A 26,970-nucleotide genomic window follows, 5' to 3' on the forward strand; every position below is an offset into this window, starting at 1 on the left:
AAACCACAGTCGACATGTGCGATAAGTACACATACATGCGTTACAATTTATTTACGTGGAACGTCTAATATACTTTTTGACCCATTCGGTTTTTTTCTATAACTTCTAAAACTGAGATGAATTGTTAAATTCTTCTGTATTCATGCTCAGATTGTCGATTTGAATTAACTAATTATACTTTGTATTTCTATGCCAAAAAAAAAAAAAAATAAACGTAATAGATACACCACATACAATGTACATATTTTATGGTATTTATGTATATATATGCATGTTATACTTGTGCATGTCAGCGATTTAAAACACGTGTTCGTGTTTTTTTTTAAGGAAGTCTGCAAATTTTTAAAATTAATGGTTACTGAAGGTCTAATAAGTTCACGGACGTCACCCATTAGCTTAAAAATAGTATATGTTAATATGACAACTGCAGTGGATGTACCATTCACATGTATGTGTTTAGTCTGCGTGTATTATATAGCTCTACAGCAATTCTTTGATGAGACATTTTTATTTAAAACAATTTCGAACGTCACAATGTATGTGTGACCTATACATATCACATACTCTCTTAATAGAAAATAAATAATTAAAAAACGCCTAATCATAATAATATGTATTAATTGTAATTGTCATCACTTATCAGTTATGTATTGAAAAAAATGTGATCGATTAGTGTTTAACAACACTAACATATTATTATAATTTCCAATACAATATTAAATGATCATAAATAACAATTATACTTATTATCATCTGGGCACTGTATACCTACAGTCAAATTTTGAAATAATAATAAATTAATAAACAATTTTTGCAATTAATTTATTTTCATGTTAAAGCTATATAAAAACAATCATTGATTATTTGATTTGTAATAAATAACCTAAAAACATAATTCATGCGCAATAAATAAATGATTTAAAAAATGTATTAACAAAGTTAGATTCAAATAGATTCAAATCAAAGTAAACAACACAATCATTTAATTTATTTTTCTTGACTCTAGTTATATCGATATATTTGTTTTAAATTTCACAAACCACCAATCTTAATTATTATGTGATGGAGACGTGACACGTGGAAACAAAACGAGACAAGTTGTTTGCTTTAGGTTCTTGTAAGATGATGTATGAGACAGTACGATTAGTTTAAACTTGGTAAAATTTATTCGGTATATGATTTTTCCCGAAAAGAAATCATTTTGAATGTTCACTTGAAAATGTATTAATTTGATAAACTGTTATGATACCCAAAACAATAAGGAAAAAATTAACTGTTTAAATAATTTGTTTGTGATTTTTAGTACGTTAAAATTAATAGCTGGAAGTTATAGTTACTTCACAGTAGTTGTTGCTAACACTCACATAATTATGTTTTGAGTAATATATTAATTATAGTGTAGGTATTGTATATTATTAATTATAATTTATATATATTGTGATGATATACGATAATAATATGTAGGTAAGCATATAGGTACTTGTTTTTAAATGTTATGTTAAAACTGAAATAAGGATTGAAATATAGTACTGTTTATTGTAGATATTAAAATATAATTGTTCTGCGTATAGTGTGTCGTAGTTATACGTTTTTATTTTATGATATAATTAATATGAAACATGTACGTGCACAATATTTTATTGTTCCATTGTCCTGTATATATATTGGAGGTACTAACTACTATTAACATAATATTATACCATTTTTAAATTTAGAAAAATGTGTAAAATTGTCCGCATCACATAAACAACTTTTTTTTTTCATTTTCATTTTTTGATTATGTTAATTTTCGGGTTTACCAGCGAAATCGAATGTTTAACATTGAATAATTATTGCTATCTTGGCGTTCTATATATTATGCACAATAGAATAAATTACATTTTTCAAACGAAATAAACTTTTTAGTTCTTTCTCATAATTGAAATTTACAGAATTTTATGTGGATACGAACTTTAATATTTACTTACTCCCGCTGTATTGTTTATGCAAAAGTAAATGTAAACTCATTACATTTATGCAAATGATTTGTGTAATAAATTTCGTTCGTTATACATAATTTTATGTGTTTCTGTTGCAGGTTTTATTGGGATTTGTGTATGCTCCTGTTATTGGTTGCCAATTTGATTATACTTCCGGTTGGAATATCTTTTTTCAACGACGACTTCGATACAAGATGGATAATATTTAATTGTTTATCGGATACGATATTTCTCGTGGACATTATCGTAAACTTTAGAACTGGTAATGTAGTAATAATTTATTATATTTGTAATAAATGAAGATTATGATTATAAAAATGAGACTAAGGTTTTGATAAATGATGATATTGAGAAGATGTAAACTCTGTATCAATATGGTTCCCGATTTGTACGTTAAAAAAACATAATTATATTTAATGAAATGCATTTAGCTTTACTCCTTTATACTCTGCTTTTTTACGCATAATATGGATTCAATTGTTAGTCTGTGAATACGAATTAATGATAAAAGAAGACGTTAGGATAAAGTATAGTACAGTATAGTATAGTATTATAGCCAGCATCACATCAAAACATTGCTTTGAACCTATCTCATCTTACAAAAGTCGTAAGTTTTCATTACCTAATTAGTCAATTTACAAGTTAATGAGAGCAAAAATTTAAAAGATTTTTTAAATTTATTAAATATGATTCAAAAATAATCATTAATATACCTACTTCAACCTATTAACTTTTAATGAATGCAATGGTTTTAAATATGAAAATATAATAATATCGTTGAACAAAGAATGCATCTTTAAGTTATACGTATTAGCATATTTAATATTATACATTTTTTAAAAAGATTATATTGTCATAAAATTGATATTTGTGTAGTTGAAGTAAAAATTTTAAAATGCGACCGCATCAATATATTGCCATAATTCAAATTTATAATGTATTTTAAAAAATAATGATAATACCTACTATACATTTTAAACAATAGTTTATTTTCAGTTTATTTTTATTTAAACGATGGTTTATTAAATGTAAATTTGGTAATGTTCTTATTCTATTAAGTTACATTTACTATTTGAAAAAATGTGGTTTTAAACTATTACCTATCAAGCACTGTGTATTGGAATTAAAACTTAAACGTTATCGACATAAAATATATATAACTATTTAAGAAACTAAAATGGATTATAATTGTATCAAGTAATTAACTTATTAGGGAGTGGCATACACTTAGATATATGAGAATGATGAACGTGTTGTGGTATTAATGTATTAATGTATTATTATAAGAAGTTACGTTGAACGATCATAATATATTAATACAAGGATATACACAAATTGTAATTATTTTTGTAAAGCCACTAAAGTACCTATTGGGTAATTATACTTCAAGTTTTAAATATTTACATTTATTTGGAATATTAAATTTCTTGACCTTCGTTTTTAGCGGTGTATGTATAGTATTTTTAATGAAATACATTTTTAAATTTGTATTTCGTAATTTTTAATCACATATTTACTGTAAATAAAATGTTGTGGGTGAATATATTATGTACGTACTATACAATATATTGATATTATGTACGTTATAAAAGATAAATTTTTGAAAAATTTCTTTTAGATTAAACAATATTTTATATTATTATATGAAAAAAATTATCGTTGAAATAAAATTAATTGCTTAATACGCAAATAATGATAAAATGCAAAGAGCGTTTTTATAATTCTTAAGACGGTAAACAACTTATCTAATTATGAATTAATTTTGTTAGAGTATTTCCATTCACATTATTAAGTAGTGTTTATGTTTATTCAATTTAAATTGAAAATTCGTAGCCTTCGTACAATGATAACTGGATAAGAAATTGTATTTTATTCTGTTTTTTTTTTGTGGTAACGAAAGTAGATTACTGACTTTCTGGTATAAGTTTAACGTCATTAAGTGTTTGTTTTTTTTTTGAATATTTAGTACCTACCTAAAATGTATCGTTAATATTAAACAACTGAAGTATCATCACCCAATATCAGCACGATCCACCGGGTGGTGATTTAAAGAGGTTATAGAAATTCAAAAACAAACTCATTATGAGACACGTTATTATCCCAACGAACATCTTTTGTAGATTTAATATAAGAAATGTTGTGATACGATTGTTATATTTATCTGTATAAAACCGTATAGGTACTTTATACATTATAAACTATTTTAACGTCCTGAAAAAGTTTGCACACATTTCAAAAAAATTATGTCTTATAGTTAATAAATAAAAATAAACCAAGGAAGTTGTTCAGTAGATTTTAAATGTTTCTCACCATTAAATAGTTCACCGTAATGGGTGTGTTAAACTTGGATTCAATGATCATCATCGATTTCTAGCAGAAATGAAGACTGACAATATTTCTACCTGTTTTTTATTAACTATTTATATTGCCGTTCATTAATAATGTAAGTTTAACTAATTTTTGCTAATAATTATTATCAAGAACGGAGGAAATGGAATAATAATAATACATACCTTAAATCAGTCGAAAATGATTCAAATTAATTTGAAAAATGGATTGGGCTTAGAAAATAAAAATAATAAAAATATTTTTTCACAACAGTTATTATATTTTAAATTACATCGTAATAATTAAATTTATTTTTTGTTTCAAAATTCAATTTTGTCAAAATTAAAACTTGAAATTTCTATTAAATAAAATTATCTCAGTGTAATTTCTATATTTTAGAATGCTGTAAAACTAGCTACTGAAGAATTTTGTACTTAATTGCTAAGCCTTAATTTATACAGATTGATAAGTACAAAATAATATGCAAATTGCCATGATTTTGTCAACATTTCGCCACAATTTTAACTTCAAACACTCATAATAAACCAATGTACATTTACTGTCGAATATTTTTCTAATTTGAGTAATAAAACTTTTAAAGAACATTAAATTACATTTTGAAGATTATTGATCAGCCATACATTTTTCTCTCCAAAATGTATTATAAAATATCGAAAAAAGTATAAAAAGAGCTAAAATGTTACGAAAAATAAACAAATAATAAACAAACTTGTATAATATAAAATATATTTTGTGAACAATTTAAAAATATCTATGGTTATTCGTTTTTGAATAATTAAGTAGTTACCTAAAATTAACAAAATATAAGATCGATTTTTCTTTTATAGATATTCCCGTTTATCTGTAATATTACATATTTACATGTATGTATTCATAGTTTTTTTCATTCAAAATATTCTCGTATATTTTTGTAAAATATATCAGAATAAAAGTTTAAAGTAATACCAAAAATGTATAGTATAATTTTTTAAGTTCAATCAGTTATATAATACGTATATTTTTTTGATAAAATATTAATTTTTCAAAGTTCTATCGTTAGGTACAAAATATTTAACTCAGAAGTTATAACACATATTTTATATTAAATGCTTGCTTATAGGTATATTATATTTTACTTGAGATGTTTCTTTAAATATTCGTATTATATTATTTTACAGGTATCTTACAAACGGACAATTCCGAACAAGTGATATTAGAACCAAAACTGATAGCTAGAAACTACTTGAGATCCTGGTTTTTCTTGGATCTGATTAGTTCCCTTCCGTTGGATTATCTATTTCTTATGTTTAATCAGGTATCGTATTGTAATTACGATTTTTACTAATGATAACAATAACCAAAGTGTTATACATAACATTATTTATGCGTATACAGGATGTGGGTGAAGGTATACAGATTTTACACGCTGGTCGAGCTCTTCGAATTCTTCGACTTGCGAAGCTACTCAGTTTAGTTAGATTACTCCGTTTATCAAGACTGGTGCGATATGTGAATCAATGGGAAGAAGTATACGTAAGTGGTTTAATAATATTATATAAGCTACGTAATTTTTGGATGTAAATAATAAACAATTTTTAAATTGTACATTAATTTAATTGGCATAATAGTATGTTTGGGTGTTCAATATAACATATGTATGTATTATATACAATAAATCTGTTATTATGACCAATTTTTACTGGTCTCTTGAATGTCATTATAAGCGATTTCTACTGTACTGTGTACTATGTTGATGCAAAGTGGTCTCGGTCATTAGCATTAGACATGTTTAACAGTATTATTACATAACATTTCAAAAAAGTAAATCAATGATTGGCCCTTTGTATGTTGTTCACAATTTATTTACAGTAAAACCTCTCTATAACGGGCCCTCTATAAGACGAAATCCTCTTTATAAAGGAAAATGTCAATAGTTTTCTACTATTCTTTCAATAGATTTTCTACCTCCCTATAACGGAAAACTCTTTATAACTGAAAACAAATTGTTGTTCCCAAGCGATTCCGTTATAGAGAAGTTTTACTGTACTTGTATTTCATATAATAACACGCCGGTCATTTGATAAGAAAACATTATAATTTATGTCTTATATATGAGGGAATACAACAACAATAACAAAAATAAAAATGATAAATAAAAATACTTTGATCTTAACCATAATGGTCATTCATTATAAATTATAATATTATGAATTCTAGTTATGTAGGATATATTTTTTTTATCCTAATAAAGTTACAACCCGAAACATGTCACAAACATAACAACTAACTGACAAATAAAAAAATAACATTTATAAATATTTTAAAATAAATCTAGTACTTATATTGATTCTTTATGGTTTTTTTGTTTGAAGTTTCAGTAATTAGGAGTAAAAAAATATAATGAAAATTGATTCGTGAAATTTTAAGGAGAGCTGTTGATTACTATAGTATAATTGTAATACATTATTTTAACTGCTTAGATATAAAATATAATATTCCCTTAAAATTAAATATAGATTTCAACTATAGAAAATATGTAATTAAAAAAATTAAATAACAAAAAATGTTCACATTCTTGACATAAAATAATTTGAACAAGAAAAAATTATTAAACGATTTAGAGTAACACGCTTTTGCGACCATTACTAAAGGTATTATATATTCGATAGATTATTATTACTGAGAACAAATATTCAAATTTATGCAATATTATCATAGCATGTTTTGGTACTAAATATTATTTAACACAAAATTGTTAGAATGAAGCAATTAAAAAATTCAATTTTATATTTAAAATTAATCAAATTATTTTATGTTATATGCATTTAAAATGTAATGTCATAAAATTAAAGTAATTTTGCAATGAGTCCATCCCATTTTAATAGAAAAAATTTTGTCCAGTCATTTCAACGTCGATAATATAGTACATGACAATTATTTCTCTCAAATAATTGATCGTGTAATACTCCATCGCATTTAAACAAAGAAATTCTTTAATTTTATTATGGGGGTGGTTTTTAGTGAGACATTGATCTAATTGGAACTTAAGGGCTCAAAAGTAATCCTATCATTTTTACAAATAATCGGAAAAACCGTAAAGTTAAACGCAAAGCCAATAATTGTTGAAAAAAACGGTAGTTTTGTTGGTAACTCGAAAATTAGTGATTGTAGGGACTACCTTATTTCAATAAAATATTCATATTATCATTCATTACTCATGATAGTAAAATATAAAAATGTTTGGCTCTTTTTGTACTACATAGTTAGATATTTAACATTTTAGTTTGAATTTTTAATCGTTTTGTTTTCAATTTATGTAATTTTTGTTTTTAAGTAAAAATAGGTTTGAGGGAAATGCACTTGATATAATAACCTATACTCCAGGTTGTATCGTTTTGAATACAATTTAATTTTGCTTTTAAGTCTAAGATATTTGAATGAACAAGGAATGCCAACTTGATATTATGTCTAACTCGTACCTTCCCAAACTGAATTGAAATAATGTTCTAATAATTAGCATGATAAGCTTATTATAATATTGTCGCTAACCGCTAATTCGTGAGATTTAATTTTGTTTGTTTCGACCATCGCGCGTATGTTTTTCGCAGCACGAACACTAACATGCCGGCTTGTTTCCGTTTATTATTATTTTTTTTTGTAGATGTTAAGAATACGATCGGATATGTCGTCGGGTCAACAAGGTCAGATTGAAAGCCGGGCCATGATCAAGGTAATAATCGTCTGCGCTTGTTTTTCCTCTTCTTCTTCTATTTTTTTTTCTGTGATCATTTATATCACTACAGCTCAGTGTACCTACTCATCATCCATATACATCACTTTATTTTTAACTTAAAAATCTGAACACGTTTTTATTATATACCGATGAAGAGGAATTTCTGTTCGGAGTTTGATACCCACCAAAGGAAAAATGTGATTTGTCGGCGATTTATTAAACGCGTTTTTCCTCCCACGTCCTATGTGGAAAATATGTGACGTGAATTACAAAAGCAGACGTGGATGGGTCATTTTTTCGAGCACACAAACACACGCACCATATATTCACATCCGGCTTCGACACATTCATTAAAACCGCAATTTAATTCGAAGTGCGGTATACATTATAGTACACCAAATATATAATACATGAATTATATTATACACAATTTGAAACGTAACGATCAATAAAATAAAATATTTGTAAGTGTTTTTATCGTCATAATTAACGCACGGAGCAGCACCAACTGCAGCACCAGCCTAAGCAGCTTTTGGGCCAAAATAACAATTATTGTTTAGTGCATTTCCATAGTTTGATCACCTGGTGAATATTTTGGCTGCATAATTCCCACTGCATATAATATAAACTCACTCTTTACGCTACTGAAACGCCTTTTTTCTAACAAAATACCAAACCATCCAATTTAACACACACAAGCATATGATTCTTATGTACTCACTCGCGTTGCTAAAATAATTATTTTGTAAATATTTGTTTTTTTTTCGTTTTTCTTGTAACTAGGTATATTAAGTTTTTTTATTTTTGATTCGAAATCATTGTGTGGCTTATGTGTATGCTGTATATTTTACTTCCGACGAATATTGTTTGTTTTGGTAAAAATAACGCTAACAGATTGTGTGTTCTTTATAATATGAAGTGTTTATGTAATCATTTTTTTTTTGCTCCCAATATAATGCATGCATTACAATAATTTTCAACTATTACATCAAATGCAAATGGAACAGTTTTTAAATAATATTTAATCATTTTATAAATCGTAGTATACGATAATCATACGATTTATTAAATTATTTCTTCGATAATTTAAATCGGATCATACGATGTGTGAGGTGTAACGGTAATTCTGTTAACAATGAGTTTTAGATGATATACTTCGGGGAAATTGTAAATTAATAAAAAAAAAGTAATATGTAACTCACATACAATCACAATATTAGGAATTTGATGTATAAAAATTACGGTCAAATTTAGTTGTTTATGCTATAGGTAAAATATTTAGGATATTATATTATTGTTACGTCTTGTTTGTATCATTTAGTACCTGCCAACTTATAATTAATAAAAATGCATATTAGTTGCTAAGACATTTTTTTAAAGAACAGAAAATAATTGATTATACCTATAACATAAATATTATCTTATAGTTATACAAATAATATACAAATTATTATTATTTTCCATAGTAGAACATATGAAAAATGTAGATCACACAATAATTATTGATAACTTTATCTTAATGTGAGATACAATAGTGAACGAGCTTGTGTTTCACAAACAAAATAATATAATTCTTCACGTAAGCATAGTAGAGTTAATGACCTTAAAACTTTTGAAAGCAAAATAATTTAATAAACTTTAAGCCTCCAAATGCATGACAATGACATCTTGTAAAAAACTTTGCTCGTAATTATATTTTGTGAAAACCTTGTTTTATGATAACTTTTTATTTTCGTTATTTTCACACAATTATTTTAACTTAATAATATTTGCAAGTGTTGGAATTTAATTCATCACATTAAATGGACTGTAAACAATTTAAACGGTAGACGACCTGTATAGTAAAGTAAAATTCAGTCAATACATCAGCTTTTTACTTAGACAATTTTGTACTAAACTTTAATAACCTACTATTAAATTAAGCAGCCAGTTGAACTGACGGAAATTAAATTTAAACCTATGGTACTTATTTCTATATGATATATAAATATATTTATATATATATTATGACATGTAACTTTTTGAGAAATTGTCTAATTATACCCATCTACTTATTTATTAAATAAATAAATAATTTTATAATATGCTTTATATTTTATTAATTGATATTTTCATTTTTCGATAAATATTTTTAGTATCATCATTTACCACAACTATATTAGTGTAAACACTAAACAAATATAAAAATCAAAAAAATTAACTATAAAATGTATTGATAAAGTATAAATATTTCTCACATGGGGAGTGAGTATTCCGGGGCTGCATCTGAACAAAAAACAACCGGTTCTCAATTCCAAAAACCCTTAAAATAATTCAAACCCGATCCAAATTAAAATATTTTCTAATTAATGGTAATTATACCTTTAAATAAAACATAAAATGAGTTTTGATTATGGTTTTTCATTTATCCAAACTTAACTTTAAACCTTTAATTTACAATTTGTGTAATATTAGAACCTTTAAATGAATTAATTGAGTACTGGGACCAGAACCAGAACCAGAACCAAACAAAACAAATGATACAATTCTTTGATAATATTTACTTAAAATTCATATCTCATACGTCGTAAAATAATTTAACAAAAATATTCAAGTTCAATCTTGTGGATACTTTTATGGCTATTGCCTATTGAACAATATTTGAAATAATATAACATAGTGTATTTATAAAAATATTATGTAAAGTTTTTAGCATTGAATACAAAATATAACCAACAATTGATGGGGGTAAAATATGAGGATACATTTATATATTTGTAATTATTTATGAGTATTATTATTTAAAACAATTTAAAATATGTAAAAAATGTACTTAGACTTTTTTTTTAAACCTAAGCTATTGTTTTTTGTATGCTGCTTTTATGTAAATGGTACCATTTTTAATTTGAGAGCAATAACTATTAGTGTTTTCTATAATGGTTTAAGATAAGCATTTTTCATAGTTTTAAGATTTAAATATTTGTTGAAAAACTTCATATTAGGCTAAATGTCTTAAATGTTAACAATAATAATTAGAATTTTAAGTATTTATATAAAGTAGGTGTAATCATTATAAACTTTATTTTAATTACAACACTACTGCTGCAAATATTGAATTCATAACAATCATTGTTTAATACAATTTTCGATTTTCTTAAACAGTAATGATACATTTGATATATTACGAGAACAATTTATATACATTTTACAATCAAAAGCATATGGTACGTAAAACTTTTAGAGTACTTTTACTACTACTTTAGACTTTAGTACTTTCTATAAAATAAAAACATATCCTTGCAAAAATATAAATACATATTTTATAAAAATTGCTCGAAAACGTGATAGAATAGTGAAATAGTTATTTGTGTTTTTATTATGAAGTATATTGTACATTATATGTACATTATTTTAAAATGAAAAATGTTTGGATTTTTTTTGAAATTTTTTTTCAAAATTTGTGGCAATTGGCGTTAAAATAAATAATACTAAATAATACACCTTTTATCTGTACTGATACATATAGAATAAAATTGAATAGCACCAACGCTTGTGTATAGTTTGTTTTATATCTGTTAATAAAATACATATTGATTTACTAAGCGACATTTAACAATAATGCAGGTATTATTAATCGCCTTCATTTACATAATAATAATACTATCGTCATTATAGTTCCTGAACATGGCCAGTGTGTTTATGAGGATATTTAATTTAATATGCATGATGCTACTCATTGGACATTGGTCTGGATGTCTACAATTTCTCGTTCCTAGCTTACAAGGATTTCCTGCCAATTCGTGGGTTGCCATTAACGAGTTACAGGTAATTAACATTTTAAATATTTCACTAAAAATAATATAGTTTTATTAAATTTAAAAACAAATTAAAATACTTATTATATTAGAACAGTGAATAAATACTATTATATTGTATGCAATACGTACTCCAGGTAAAATTTATTTTTAACATGTGTTAATAGAGCAAAGGATATTAATATAATGATAACATAATAATAATATTATGTACAGTTAATTAGTTAATATAAATATTGTTTACAATAGTTATAGTTAATATAAGTTTTAGATGTGACAATTTGAAATATCAATTATCTCTATTTTCTGACTATGAACCCGTTTTATTGCAAGTAAAACCATTATTCATTTTTCAAATTCCTGATAAAAAAATATGATTTTTCTGGTATTTTATGATAATTATTAAAACATAATATTTAATATTATTGTGCCTGCCTAATATTTTAAATTTAAGGAAGGTTTAAATTCGTTTAAATAATACAGTGGTTGGAAAACTGCTTATGCAAAAATAATTATTTATTTATAATAATTGTTAAAAATGACACATCTTGGATGGGTTAAATTATGTAAACAAAATTTTTGATCGATATCAAGACATAAATAATAAATTTAAATACCCTCTCAAGGTAGTAAAACTATATTAGTATAGGCTGATTTCTTGCTGACAGCTTTATTATGTCTTATGAAGACATTTTTGAAAGACTTTTTGTCTGTAATAATTAAAACACTTTATTTTGTGTCGCATCTTCATGCAGCTATTAATTTTGCAAAGTCATAATACCTACTTCTAAATTAGCTGTGTCAGTTAAGCAATGTCATATTTTTATAATTATTTTATTATATTTCCTGTTTAAAATTTATTTCAATGAATACCAGACCTACTGTGAATCTATGAGTCAGTTAAAATTACATTTTAATTATCTATACTATATAATTGAAATGTATTATGTCACATCAAAATGTCAAGAATTTATCAACATTGTTCAGATATGAATACCTATATTAACATACTATAGGGGTATAAATGTATGATAATACTTATTGTGTAATTGTGTAAGTATATGTTATTGAAATATAAAATATTTGATCAGTATCCTTATAAAGTTATAAATTATTTTAAATGTAATGTATATAAATTTTAAAAAATAAAGTAAAAACGTATAATAATATTTTGTATCATAGACTGTGTGATTGTGTACCTATAGTTGAGTTCAGATTAAAAACAATGTAAATAATTATGTGAATGATGTACGTCGTAGTAATATCACATGTAAATATATATTAATTTATCAAGTATTATAATTTATACTCGATGTTTATAGTGTTCAAACAAATCGTTAATTTAAAATATATAAAAAAATTATCATCAAATATATATTTAAATATTATATTACCTACACAAATAATAAGGTAGATCAGATTAGTTGATCATACGTGAATACAATTTGTCTAGCAGCCTTAAATTATGATGAGTTTCATTTTAAAGTATTCAATTAATTATTACCTATTCATAATAATATTTTATTTACTTATTGAGTATAGTTAAATGTAAATGCAATAGTATACATTTTATTCTTTTAAAACTATATGTGACACGTGAGGTAATATGTATGCAATATGAACATCACAATGCAGCTTCATAATTTAAATGTTTTGTTGGAAACCGGAAGCTTCGTGATGTATAAAAATAGAGCTTTATTGTGTTGGATTTCAATGATGTGATGTAAAAACTTAGCATTTGTAGAAAACTATCGGAAGATCGAAGTCGTATGGATTGAAAATGACGATGAATCTAATAATTTAAATTTTATCTCGGCGGATTACTTTGCGTATGCTAGTCGGAATTCTTTGAAAGAATTACACTCAACTATGAATCAATTCACCGAAATTATTTTTTTTTAACAATTTAGTTTTCAGTATTTATTTTTTAATCTATTTTGTATTACCTATCTTTTATGAACAAAATCCAGTTGAATAATGTAGTTGTGTATCAAAAGTATACTTATTTTACCTGGAAAATACTGTAAAACTATGTACCTAAATAATTGTATTGTTCACATTATATATAATAACCTACTTTGCACAATGATTCAAACTTGATTTTCAAGGCGTTTATAATAACGTTTTGTCACAGAAGTATAAAACTAAATGTAATAGTGTTAATATTATTTGTTTATGTTACAGGATACCAATTGGGCTGAACAATATTCGTGGTCTCTGTTTAAGGCAATGTCTCATATGTTGTGCATTGGTTATGGTCGGTTCCCTCCACAGTCGTTAACCGACATGTGGTTGACAATGTTGTCTATGATTAGTGGAGCCACGTGTTATGCTTTATTCTTGGGGCACGCCACTAATTTGATACAAAGCTTGGATTCATCCCGTAGACAGTATCGTGAAAAGGTCTGAAAAGTCGTTTAAGTGTTAAACTACACACTAGGTTATTGGTTGTTTATAATAATTATGTTTGATTGTTAAAATATAGGTCAAACAAGTAGAAGAATACATGTCATACAGACGGCTGCCGTTAGACATGCGCAAGAGGATAACAGAATACTTTGAGCACAGATACCAGGGAAAGTTTTTCGACGAAAAGTGGATATTGGACGAAATGTCAGACAAACTGCGAGAGGTAAGTGTGGTAGATTATAAATTTCAACTGCTGGGTGTATCAAAATATTATGTAAACCTCGCATATTTTAAATTTAGGACGTTCGTAATTACACTTGCCGGAGGTTAGTGACAAATTTGCCACTTCTGCAGAATGCCGACACCAACCTTCTCACTGAATTGACTGATTGTTTAGAGTTTGAAATGTTCCAGCCTGGTAATTTTTTTTTTATGTATTTTTCACTCGTAATTTTTCTGGGGAACAATAGGTAATTTTTTGTTTATGTTTTGTTTTGAACACTGGCTTTTTTTTTTAACGAGAAACACTATGGTGGCTGTGTATAGTTTAGTGGGGAAAGGAGTGAAAGAAAACAACAGCGTGCATTGCAATAGTATGCAAGATTTAACGATTTTCAAATAAGAAATTCTGCTCGGGGCTGGCTGATAGATGGCCTAGCCGTTGGCGGGATGAAAGAAGAGTGGGTAGGAAATAATAATAATAATAAAAAAAGCGTACAAGAATAAACACACGAGGAAAAAATACGTAACTATCTCTGTGAAGAGAATGCAAAATAATTCAGTTTTGAAACAGTACGCGAGACACAAGAGATGTGCTTTAAGCACATATAGCATTTTTTTGAATATGAGTAGCTGCAGGATATTGCAGGGTAGTCTTTTCGTGGTTGACTGATCGTGTACCTTAAAGATATAAATTCGTAAGACGGTAACATTCGTTGTCAAGTATTATGAATACACAATTGCACCTAAGCGTTTTTCTAAACGATTAATATGTTGACAAAATTCATAGTGTAAATGACTGCAAAACTAATTAATATAATCATTGATGTTTTCAAAAATTCATGCACGATGTCTTGACACTTAAGATAAATTAAAAATGTATTCTATTATTTCAATGAAACTTAAACATGAATGTTATGGTATACATTGTACTCAATAATTGTTCCCCCCTACCGTTCCAAAAAATATACAATACAAACTACAATACAAATCCTACTACAGCTAATGGCCTCAGTTGCCGAAGCTTAAGTTCAAAAAAAAAAAAAAAAAAATACATAAAATAAGTATTTTACAATTAAAAATCTAATTTTTAGAAAAATGTTAAAAGTCAAAAACGTTTTCTTAAGTCAAGTAGTTTATTTTTCATATTTTTTTAAAATACCGATATTTGTATGGAGTAAATTAATTTGAAACGCAATAAGTAATAACTTTAAAAAAAATATTATTTTCAGGAATTTTCAGACATAAGTCAATTTACTATCCATGTCATTTTCATAATTTTTGTCACACATTGAATCTTTATTTTATTTTTCATTCATCAAATCTTTCTATTACATCTTTTATTATATATTATATTGTGTTTGGTCAAAGTAAAATATTTAAATTGTAAGGTTAAAAAATAAAATACTAAATTATGTTTTAACAATGAGCTGTTTCGTTTTAGACTAATGTAAAAATAACAATTAAATTAAAACACTAGAATAACTATAGTTTTGTTCGTTTGATCATTCCGATACTCGGGCATGAACAAAACATAAATGCACTTTTATGTATTAAAACATATTACAATAATATTAAACATCAGTGAATATTATATCAAAATACTAGACATAGTTGAGCAATGTTTGGTTTGTCATTAAATGATCGACTAATGAGACTATGGAGGAATATCATATTCCGATAATCATTAACCATTCAACGTTCGATTTTAGTAAGCAAAGCAATTATAATAAATTATTATACTATGTAGTGTGTGTTTTGTGCACCTATCTTGTGGAATAAATAATATACGCACAAATTAGAGAATATTATATTGTTATTTCATCCTATTGTGTTGTTAACTCGTGGTTTCCAGATTACATTATAGACTTCACATCTGGCCGTCCAATAACATGTTTTACATCTCTAATGAAGCACTATAATTTAACATTATAAATGTTGACTAATTGTTAAATTAAACTGGATATTATTATTATGGTATACAACAAGCGTCGAGCGTATATTGTTATCAATTGTATCTCATGGTTGTATAACCTATATAATACTGCTATACCTACTATTAATATTACTACTTGACATTGTACCAACCGAAACACTTAAAAAATAATTACGTTTCACCCTCCATTCGATAATTCCATAAAGTATACTGATAAAATATTTCGGTGGTGGTTTTAATAATTCTAACGTAAAAAATGTTTCCTAATCAATTTAGAATAATAATGAACGTATTGATTTCCGGATTTCTTCTACCGGTTGATAAAATGGTCTTTTTCGCTTTAAAAATAGTATTACGATATATCACGAGGACAAGCCTAAAAATAAAGCCACCTTGGGATTCGATTTCTTTTCTTCTTTAAACGATAATGTTTATCGGTCTTACCATCAATATTATTCGCTGACAAGTATAAAAAAAAACAAACTACATTATCGTGAAAAAATAAATCCATCTTAGATTTCGTATATAGTGAATGGTCTTAGTGAAATATATATGTGGCATTGTATTTAAAACTTCTAACCTTTTAAAGTTTTGTGATAAAAAAATAAATATATATTCAAATAATATATAACCAAATCTTAAGCGTAGGTAAAAAATATGGTTAAAAATAATCTATAGAAAAAGGGGAATGTTTAAAAAAAAGTTATATATTATATTACATTATACCTATTGTACTGCGTAGTATTTATACACTGTGGTATAAATCATGGCGCGTTCGAAGAATGTTGTTACGAGAAGTCGGAAAATGTTTATCTGAGAAGGATGTGCGCGTGCTGTCCGTGGTTTGTCAAATTTATATAAAAGCTCTATAATAACTTAACAACAGCAAACCCATCTGGTGGTAAATAGGTGAATTCTCCCAGGGAAAAACCCGTGTAACCTAATCTCGTGATGCATTCATTGTGACAGCGGTCAGTTTGGCTATATTTTCTTTGCTCATATTTCGATACCCGCGAGTTAAAAAGAATGTTACCTGAAACTAAAATGCCAACATCGTCGAAGTCGTTTCCAAACCTTTTTTTCGCATTATTTAGAACAAATATTGTGTACGAAATATTGGCTTTTATAGGTGCGCGATGAGGAGGAAAAAAAACATAATATCAGGACGGAAACGACGGATGTGAGAGGAGATGGGGGGGGGGACTTCGTCTATCGAAAAAGGGGTACTGTTGTCGAGACGGTATCCTTATAAATGTGTGCGATTTTCATAAACGTTTTATATTAAATTCTTTTATAAACGTCTTCAAACTAAAAATACTGCGTGTTAAGACTAAATTTATTACTTTTTTTTTTATTGAACCTAAGCCCAGCGACTAAGGCCATTAGCTGTTGTGGGGGTTATGAACTGTGGTAGGGGTAAAGTTGGTACGGTAGGTTTTTTTTACGATTGTTACGATTGTTACGGTAGGTAGCAAACACGTGTATGTGTAGCAAGGTTTTTAACTACTAAGAACCCGGGTGGTCACCCATCCGGGAGCTAGTAGCTGTGGCCGTTATTTACTCCCAGTCACATTCTGCGACTGGTTGTAGCCAACCCGCCACGCCAAACCCCTACTAAATTTATTAATATTATAAATAATGTTCAAACAGCATAAACCTACATATTGTGATAGTTTATTTTGATCGACAATATCTCTTCGGTCGTTGGAAAAATATTGGTATCCTGCAGCCGAAATATTTGTTTCTTCAAAAATTGTTAGTACCCACTACCAATATATACGACCATATTTTTGGCGCCGACATTTACTCATCCTATTTTAAAAGTGATAATAATATTATGTTATTACTACAAAAAGTATAACTTTTTTTTTAGGAATCTTCTGTTTAGAACATTTCTAGATTCACGTAATTATAACCATTTATGTTCAAACTTAATTTTTTATTTGTTTTTTCGGTGAAATTAAACATTCTCAGATTTTAAACTAGGTAATATTTAAATAATAGTATATAATATATAATATATTTAATATTTTTTCAATGTTTACGAATAAAAATAGAAAATTGAAAAAAAAGTATTTTTTATTTATACGTATCTATTTGAATTTTAAAGTTATTTTTAGAGAAATCTGTTAACGTTCAATATTTATTGGTGTTATTTCATGAAATATTCAAGTAATTCATAATTATATTCTAATATATTCTGTGTTCTAACCACATTAAATCAATAATAATTATTTTATAATAGGTAATTGGCAATTTAACTATTCAATTTCTTTCATGGTTCAGTTATTTTGTGTGCACTGAATGACGTTAAATAAGGCGAGATTGTGTTGAATTTTATGCTCTAAACTTATTCATTATGTTCGATATAAGTTTGTACCTATTTTTGTCTCATTGTCAGTGTGCTTCATATGTCATGACATTATGTTATGCGGTTTTTTAAATTGTATACGCATCACTGATTGTACCACCAATTTATGTATGTACATATCGTATAAATACTTCATTATGCATTGAAAATGATAACAGAATAAATCTCAAATGCATTAAATAATATATGAATTATAATATTTCAATACATTTAATTATTTTTTAAAAACTCAATTATTACTCGTAATAATAGCAGTACTGGTATTAGTTGTAGCATACTTACCTACTACCATAATATACTATATTAGTAAATTATACTGATAGAGTAAATTGATCATCGTAATGTAGTTGAGGTGTTCAAATATTGCATGCGCATTAAAAAAAAAAATGTCAAATTTAATATATTTTAACCTTTTTAACAATTTAGTAGGTAGTTTAATAAGTAAACTGTTGAAGTTTAAAAACTAAAATTTACGTTTTATTGAAAAAAAAAACAGTTATTATTATCATCATACAAAAAGTAATTACAACTAAATATAGGATATTAATTATTATAGTTATTATAATAATTAATTATAGTTATTATTATCATAATTATACAACTACCACGTTGTACATTTAGTATCGAATTGCACTGTTAATTTATATATTTTTCAAAACAGTTTTTCAGTTGGAATAATAATATTATAATGTTAATACGAACTGATTATTGTAATATGCGCATAATTTATTGTTGACCACCGTGTGTTTTCTAAGTTGTTAGTTGAACCTGGCGTATAATTAAAATCTGAAACTGTATAAACAATAGCTTGTCGTTTTATACGTATTAGTTGTGTAATATATGTGTAATGTGTACACCATTAGCTAATTTTACAATATGTTACATTCAAAACTTAATATATTATATTTGTTATTGTGTTGATTTATTAGTTATGATTTGTATAAGCCATTATTACTTTAAACTATTCGTAAATATTTTTAAAATATTTGCTAGACCTAATATAAAAGCTAAATATTTCTTCCGTATAATGATAATATGTGTTATAGTCCACGCCTATTAAATGGCTATTAATTAGAATATATATATTATTGACATCGTAGTTTGTACAAACCCTGGAAAACTTCTGTAACTCAAGTTGTTGAGTTCTAAAGATCAACATCATATTTTTTGGTGAATTCTTACAAAATACAGCATATTTTATTTGTTTAGCTCGTAAAACAATTGTATGCTTGTTGTTATAAATTATAACGGTCTTAAAAAGCTGTATTAAAAAAAAAAATAGACAATTTGTTTACATACTATTTGAATAGCTATAAACAATATTATATTTAATATGTGTTAAGAAACAAAGCTTTTTTTAGTATTTTGTCTTAAAGTGCATTTAACATTTATGATTATAACATATAAAGTTCTAAGCATTTATGAGCTTAAATTTGAATCCAATAAACAAGGTATACGGTCATATGGAGTGATCCTAAAACGCCCATTAATTATTTCATAAAATATTAACGTTTTTGTAAAAATGTCTTTTACAATATAATCTTAAGTCATAACAACAAATAATTTTTTTGGAAAAAAATGATATTTTTATCGTTATCTCCTTTTAAGTTACTTATTTTAATGACAACATACTTTTCCAATTTCGTAGAATTTCATGTATATTAAAATTGACTCATAAGCTAGTTGTTTACAATTAGAGAGAATTAAATATGCATGTTGTCCTTAAAAAAGTAAAAAAATTAAAAAATTGAAACGATCAAAATAGTAAGAGTATATTTTTTCGTTGAAAAATGGTGTTTTAAACGACTTAAATATACGCGAACAAAGTATTTTCAAAAATCGTTAATAGTTTTGGAAATAATGTGTAGTCTTACGCTAAATGAATCATTCGGTACATCCCGGGCTGATAAATGAAAACATATTCATTGTTATCTTTAAATTTGAAGGAAATAGTTTATATTGAATTAGGTACTTTAGTGATTAAAGAAAATGATAGCGTTATACCACCGCAAAACATAACGCAGATTCTGAACAAAATTATTGGATGTTGTATATTTTGTATAAGTGCATCACATGAAAATAATAAACATTGACATTTAGCGTGGCATGGTGAACTCAATTTTTAAAACTTTCTAAGTTTAATATTGCACCGAAACATCTGAGCTGTAAAAGATTAGTTTGATTCACAATTCGTAATCTTAATCAAAAGTTTTTAAGTTGATAACATACAATTTATGAGAATTACGTGGGTGGGTAATACCAAAGGATTTGCGTGTTTTGAGACATATTTTATGTACCTTACGGAGTATAACGACATAACGTATTAATTATACATTTGACAAATTACCGGGATAGTTGGTTTTACATGGTTTATTACTTTACTGTTGTAAATACCTATTAAACGTCAATTATTAAGTTGTATAATATGATATTTTGCGAGGTAGTTGAACGATTAAATAATATAATAGTGCAGTTTGGCAATTTCCAGGCGAGTATTACAAACCTTTAATTTTTTAAATATATTATAATTCGCGGTAGGCAGGTAGGTAGGTTGGTAGGTAGGTACTACAACTTACTTCTCTAGCGCTGCGCTCGATGCGTTTTGATATTATTATATGAGACTTGTCTCGGTACACACGACTGTATTAAAACAACAAATCGAAAGAGGTATCAGTGCTGAGTGAAACGAATCTAAATTTATCCGTCTTATAGGATTTTTCGATTATTATTTGAATTAAATATAAAAATGTGTAATTCCGACGAAGGTTTACGACGTAATGGCACACATTTATCGCCTTAACTTCTCGATTTCCTTTCTAGTCCCTGTATATCCGCCCCTCCATGATTTTGGTCGCCTTCACCTGCAATATAATATTGATTTATAATATATATCTCCATGCTTGATCAAACGCATATATCGCGTTCATGCAAGTAGGCAACCTCGTGCATAATATCATGTCACATGGGGTGTGGAGAATTTGACGACAACTATAGTATACTGATATAATAATAATGTGTAAAAATTTCAAGATACGTTCGGTATATCATTTTCGATTTTAAAGTTTTGGTGCCCTTGGATTCAGAAAAAAATATTGAGCTATAACTTGATTATAATATCTCCGATCACCGCCCAACGACGAATGAACAAAATAGTAAAAAAAACCTCCTATGTGTGTTATCTATAAACCATTTTTGAAATAAATATTAAGCTGTAATTTGAAAACATTATCTCCTACATATCGTCCATCTCCATCTTAAAAATTAATGAGAAATCTTAATAAAAACCTCCCAAGCGTGTTTGATAACTTCCTACTATAAGTCATTTATGAAATACTCCACTTTTTTGCTTGAAAAAAATGCAAACTTTTACATTGTGATATAAACTTTGTTCAATTCGTTTAAATATTTAAATATTTAGTGTAATGGTGTTTAAAACGTCAAAAAAAGTAGAAAAAAATAAAAGAATGAATTTTAAATAGGTGAGTAGTAATAACTAATAAGTAGCTTATTTTTCTTAAGGTTAACCAATTGGTAATGTATTGCTAACAGAAACCAACAAATATGAAGTTATGGTTTTATAGATTACAGTGCATACTGTTGCGACCAAATCAACTTCAGGTCAAAATTACATCCAATCATAATAACAGTTTAATTGTATGAGACTTGGGGCAACCATTTGAACATACAAAAGAAAAAATACCAATGTCTACTATTACTATTATCATCTTCAACAAATGGCAACCATTTAGAAACAAAAAAATATTCTTTTTTCAACGTAAATCTAAACGTCCTTATGTGAGCACCTCTTTAACACTTCGAGTGCCGGACCAAAAATGACAAGACTGACAATTCTGAACAGGACATTTTTTTTAATGTTAATCAAACAAGTTTTACTAGGAAAAAAACATTCTTAGTGCGTTTTATTATGGGTGGCACAAATAAACAAAATAGTGTCACTGTAAAATGTAAATATTAAACTTCTCCAGAATTCTTAACTTTTTCTAGAATAAGTGATTTTCCATGAGGAAATTTGTGTATCATTATCAATACACACAGCACAAATGAACATAATAATATTAGTTGTGTATTGAAATTAATTCACAAGGCTCTCGAAGTGTTAAGATGTGAATTTTGAAAAAATTCTTACTTAGTGTACTACTTACATGGTTGTACGGAGGTGCACGTGCAAAATGTCAAGTCCCCAGCTATCATAGTTTAGGCTCTACGGTGATCAGTCAGTCAGTCAGGACACGTTCGATTATTTATGAAATATACCTTCTATGAAATTAAAAATGTATAATATGACACCAACTATCATTCAAAAAACCTACTATGTAAGTTTGTCAAAAACATAAACTAATAAGACGTCCAATGTGGCAAGACAATAAGATATTCACAACTAATAATATGATATTTAAACAAAATGTATTGAATTTTGATTTTTTTTTTGAACGTTTTACGCGTGTTCTGAAAAATTGGGTCTTAGAGCTTGGGGTAAGTTTTTTGAGTCAAGGATGATATATAAACTATTGGCTTGAAAAGATGTGGCACATATGCACCACCATATTAGATATCTGGTGGTGTGAGTTTGTCGTTATGCACCACTAGAAGATCTACAATACACTCTACTAATAAAGTCAAAGAAGTGGTCTAGGTTATAGCAGTTTTTATAATTACACATTTTTATTAAATAACGAGGAATTTAAGAATAGCTGAAATAGTAATACACGACAAACTTTGCAAAAAGGAACCAATCAATAGGCAATAGACTAATACGAAGAAGGACTCGTAGACAATTGGTTTGAAATAAAAAATGTTATTCATTTTTTTAATTTTTGAAAGTTTATTAGATGATATTAATATGGCAGTAATATTAAGACTAAAACACTATGGAAATGAACTTTTAAAATATTAGATGATTTTTGTTATCTTTTCTACAAATATTAGTTTTAGGTGTATTTTTTGAAAAAAATATGTAATTATGTAAACACGTCTCTGCACCATCATAAATCAAGTGAAATTCTCATCATCGATGTCTAAATTTTATAACAAATTAATAATTATTTTCATTCTGCAGGTGACACGATCATGCGCGAAGGGACAGCAGCCACGAAGATGTACTTCGTGCACGAGGGCGTCGTCGAGGTGTTGGTGGCCGGTGGCCAGGAGGTTGTGGCCACGCTGAGCGACGGCAGCTACTTCGGCGAGACGTGCTTGTGGGCGTCTGGGGCTCGGCGTCCCGTCAGCGTGCGGGCCGACACGTATTGCAACCTGTTCTCGCTATCGGCGACCGCTTTTACCAGGGTCATGGACCGGTATCCCAAGTTCAAGGACCACGTGACCTCCGTGCTAGTCGATCGCGCCAACCGGATGGCCAACATCGGCCAGCGCGTGGTCTCCGGAGACACTAAGCTGTGACATGGCAGCCAATTATTATATGATAATTTTTAGTTATTATATACAAAACTATCGACGAGGAACAAAAAAAAAATTGTCACGTGTTGTACAGTCAGCGTTTCGGTTTCTACATGATAATATTACTCCGATATTATTGTTTTTTATTCTTCTCGACTAACTACTACCACTACCCTCCTCCCCCAACTACCTTTAATAATAATTATATATTATAAATGTGTTTTTTGATTTTTTTTAGAGCTCAACGTTTATTATTGCCATACGATTAAATTATTATAGTAATTATAGGTATTTTATAATTATTAAATGATATTATAATACTGTATCATCATACTATGTTTTACGCAACATTATTATTTTGATTACTGATAAGTTAAAAAATTAAACATATTAAGCTAATTTCGTTTTATTTCTATTCGACGTGCCGCCACCTTCTCCTTCTCCGTAATAATAGCAATAATAATAATATGATTAAAATGGTGTGCCGTGTTGTAAAGATCGACGGTTAAGACGATTGTTGGGGAAAAATAAAATAAATAAATGTTTAGCGACGGACCGACGAAGAATAGTGACCGCCGTCGGAAAACTTCGACGCGGAACAATTGATTTGTTGCCCCTGAGGATTCGAGTACCGGTTGACGTTGGATATTGCCATTGGGTTTATGTGTGTGTGTGGTTTAAGGCTTAAGGGATTTAAACGTTAAGAAAAGTACAGTGTCGTCGTATAGGGTACATCTCATTATATAAAGGTCTTATCACCAGTTTATTTAGAGGAAATTTCGAATAACTTATCCACCAGATCACGCAAATTTTACGTTAGAACTTCCAGACCATAATAATATACGAAAACGTCAGGAGAGTATAATAATATTGTCACTGACTTTATTATAAAAATACTTTATTATTATTATTATTAGGAATACCTTATACTAGGACTTCGAGCCGGAAATGAAAAATAAAAGCATTGTTTTTCCGAATATTTATTTTCATATCGAATGAAAACAAATGGATATAGAATTACGAACGCGGATACGACAAAAATACATTTCGAACCGATGACAAAAGTTTTGACACTTTAATTTGATTTTACCGACGTTTTTTCTGTATGAAATTGATTTTTTTCGCCCTGGACTTCGTGTATTGTTTGACTTGCCGTATTTATTTTATACCATTTAATATTACTTATGCGCAGCCGGGTTGTCTTTTGGAGAAGAAGAAGACCTTTGAGGAATATTCAATGGTATGTAAATCAGGCATGATCAAATATATACTTAGAAATTGAAATTAAAATCTATACTGACGTAGACGACCGTTGTTAAAGAATGCCATAGACAATGACGGTAAATTAATTTGATTCGCAGAACTACTATAGAATGTGAATAATGTATATATACGAGTTGTTATATAATATAATGTATTAATGTGTATTAGAATATTAAATTAACTATGTTTTATTATAATAGGAAACCAATATATAGTGATTTGTGTTCACAGTATATATATTATAATGTGATTGGTTATAAAATAATAAATTAAACCTATTCATAAATTAAATCAACTGATGTTTAGTTTAGTACTTGTATGGTTTATTAATAGTGGTTTTCAACAAAATGACAAGATCATATAAATTAAAAGCACTTCTGCCGCATGGTTGAAAAAGTGACCTAAAATGTAATTCTTTTCAAACGGAATGTGGCGAGCACAAAATTGTTTAATTTAAATTTGTTCCTATATAGTTTATTGTACTCATCCAATCATTAATGAGTTGTATAATTGTTTATTTCAACGGAGAGAGAATAAATTAGTGACATAACAGTTCAATTAACTACACGATTGACGTCTAAGATAGTGCATATACGATTTAGTGTCTTTTAAAATTAAAAACGTTTGCATTTTGATATTATAAAAAAAAAAATTAAATAATATTGTATTATTATGTGAGTTATTTATGACGAGTACAATCTGCCTAAAAATATCAATTTATTGTATATTTAAATATATTATGTATAAGTGGTGTACATAAGTTAAACTTCTACTGGTTTATATTGCACGAAAATCACTTAGTAACAAGATGAAAAAAAACGCATTCATTTTTAGACGATTTTGTTCAACCGATTACATTGGAATCCATCCAAATAGCTTCAACATAGATTTTGGTCGGTCGAGGACGTTTTCATTCCTAAGTATTTAAATATTATAAAGTAAATTGAATTTTCTCAGTATCTATTTGTATGTATCATATTGGAGTCGATCATACGAATTAGGTCAAAGTTAAAAACAAGAGAATCCATCGGAAGTTTTGGTATTTTGGGAATAAATCAAATATTTTATAATGTTTTCAAGGCTACAAAAATATAGGTAGCCAGACTAGTTAATATTGCAACTCGTACAATGAGATAGTATAAGACAAATTATATCGATGATAAACAATTATTGTTAATTTTGTTTGATTTGTAAAATATTGCTCTAATAAAATATAGTTATGATATAATAATATATATAATTGTTTTTTGTATTTGTAGAATATTTCCTTCATTTATGTACTTAGGCTCATGGCTCCCAAATAAGGTTTCAAATTTCATCCTACAATATTTTTAAGTCGTGCACAATATATACATATAAATATTGATTTATTAAGAAAAATTAATGTTTTTTTAATTCACTGACATTATTATCGTACAGAGATCTCATTTATGTATTATAAATTAAATACCTGCTGGCATTCACAACGTATAGGTAATACATAACAATATACACCTATTATGCATATTTTACGATAATCTTTA

General features: G+C 27.3%; 1 protein-coding gene across 3 annotated transcripts in view; it reads left to right on the top strand.

Moving 5' to 3' along the window:
* Window positions 1–24,583, top strand: part of LOC111036153 (potassium/sodium hyperpolarization-activated cyclic nucleotide-gated channel 2) — a 45,050-nt gene extending 20,467 nt beyond the window's left edge. Inside the window, exons 2-10 of one of the 3 annotated variants that reach the window (XM_022318074.1) lie at window positions 2,078–2,241; window positions 5,486–5,622; window positions 5,703–5,840; window positions 7,969–8,037; window positions 11,695–11,844; window positions 14,019–14,237; window positions 14,320–14,466; window positions 14,544–14,661; window positions 23,847–24,583. In XM_022318074.1, the coding sequence (XP_022173766.1) occupies window positions 2,078–2,241; window positions 5,486–5,622; window positions 5,703–5,840; window positions 7,969–8,037; window positions 11,695–11,844; window positions 14,019–14,237; window positions 14,320–14,466; window positions 14,544–14,661; window positions 23,847–24,187 (1,483 nt within the window). In that variant the 3' untranslated portion in view covers window positions 24,188–24,583. The remainder of the gene's footprint in view (window positions 1–2,077; window positions 2,242–5,485; window positions 5,623–5,702; window positions 5,841–7,968; window positions 8,038–11,694; window positions 11,845–14,018; window positions 14,238–14,319; window positions 14,467–14,543; window positions 14,662–23,846) is intronic. The other 2 variants (XM_022318075.1, XM_022318076.1) reach the window with 2 other exon arrangements.
* The last annotated feature ends 2,387 nt before the right edge of the window (window positions 24,584–26,970 follow it).

Source organism: Myzus persicae, unplaced genomic scaffold (assembly GCF_001856785.1).
Source record: "Myzus persicae strain clone G006 unplaced genomic scaffold, MPER_G0061.0, whole genome shotgun sequence".
Classification (NCBI taxonomy): domain Eukaryota; kingdom Metazoa; phylum Arthropoda; class Insecta; order Hemiptera; family Aphididae; genus Myzus; species Myzus persicae.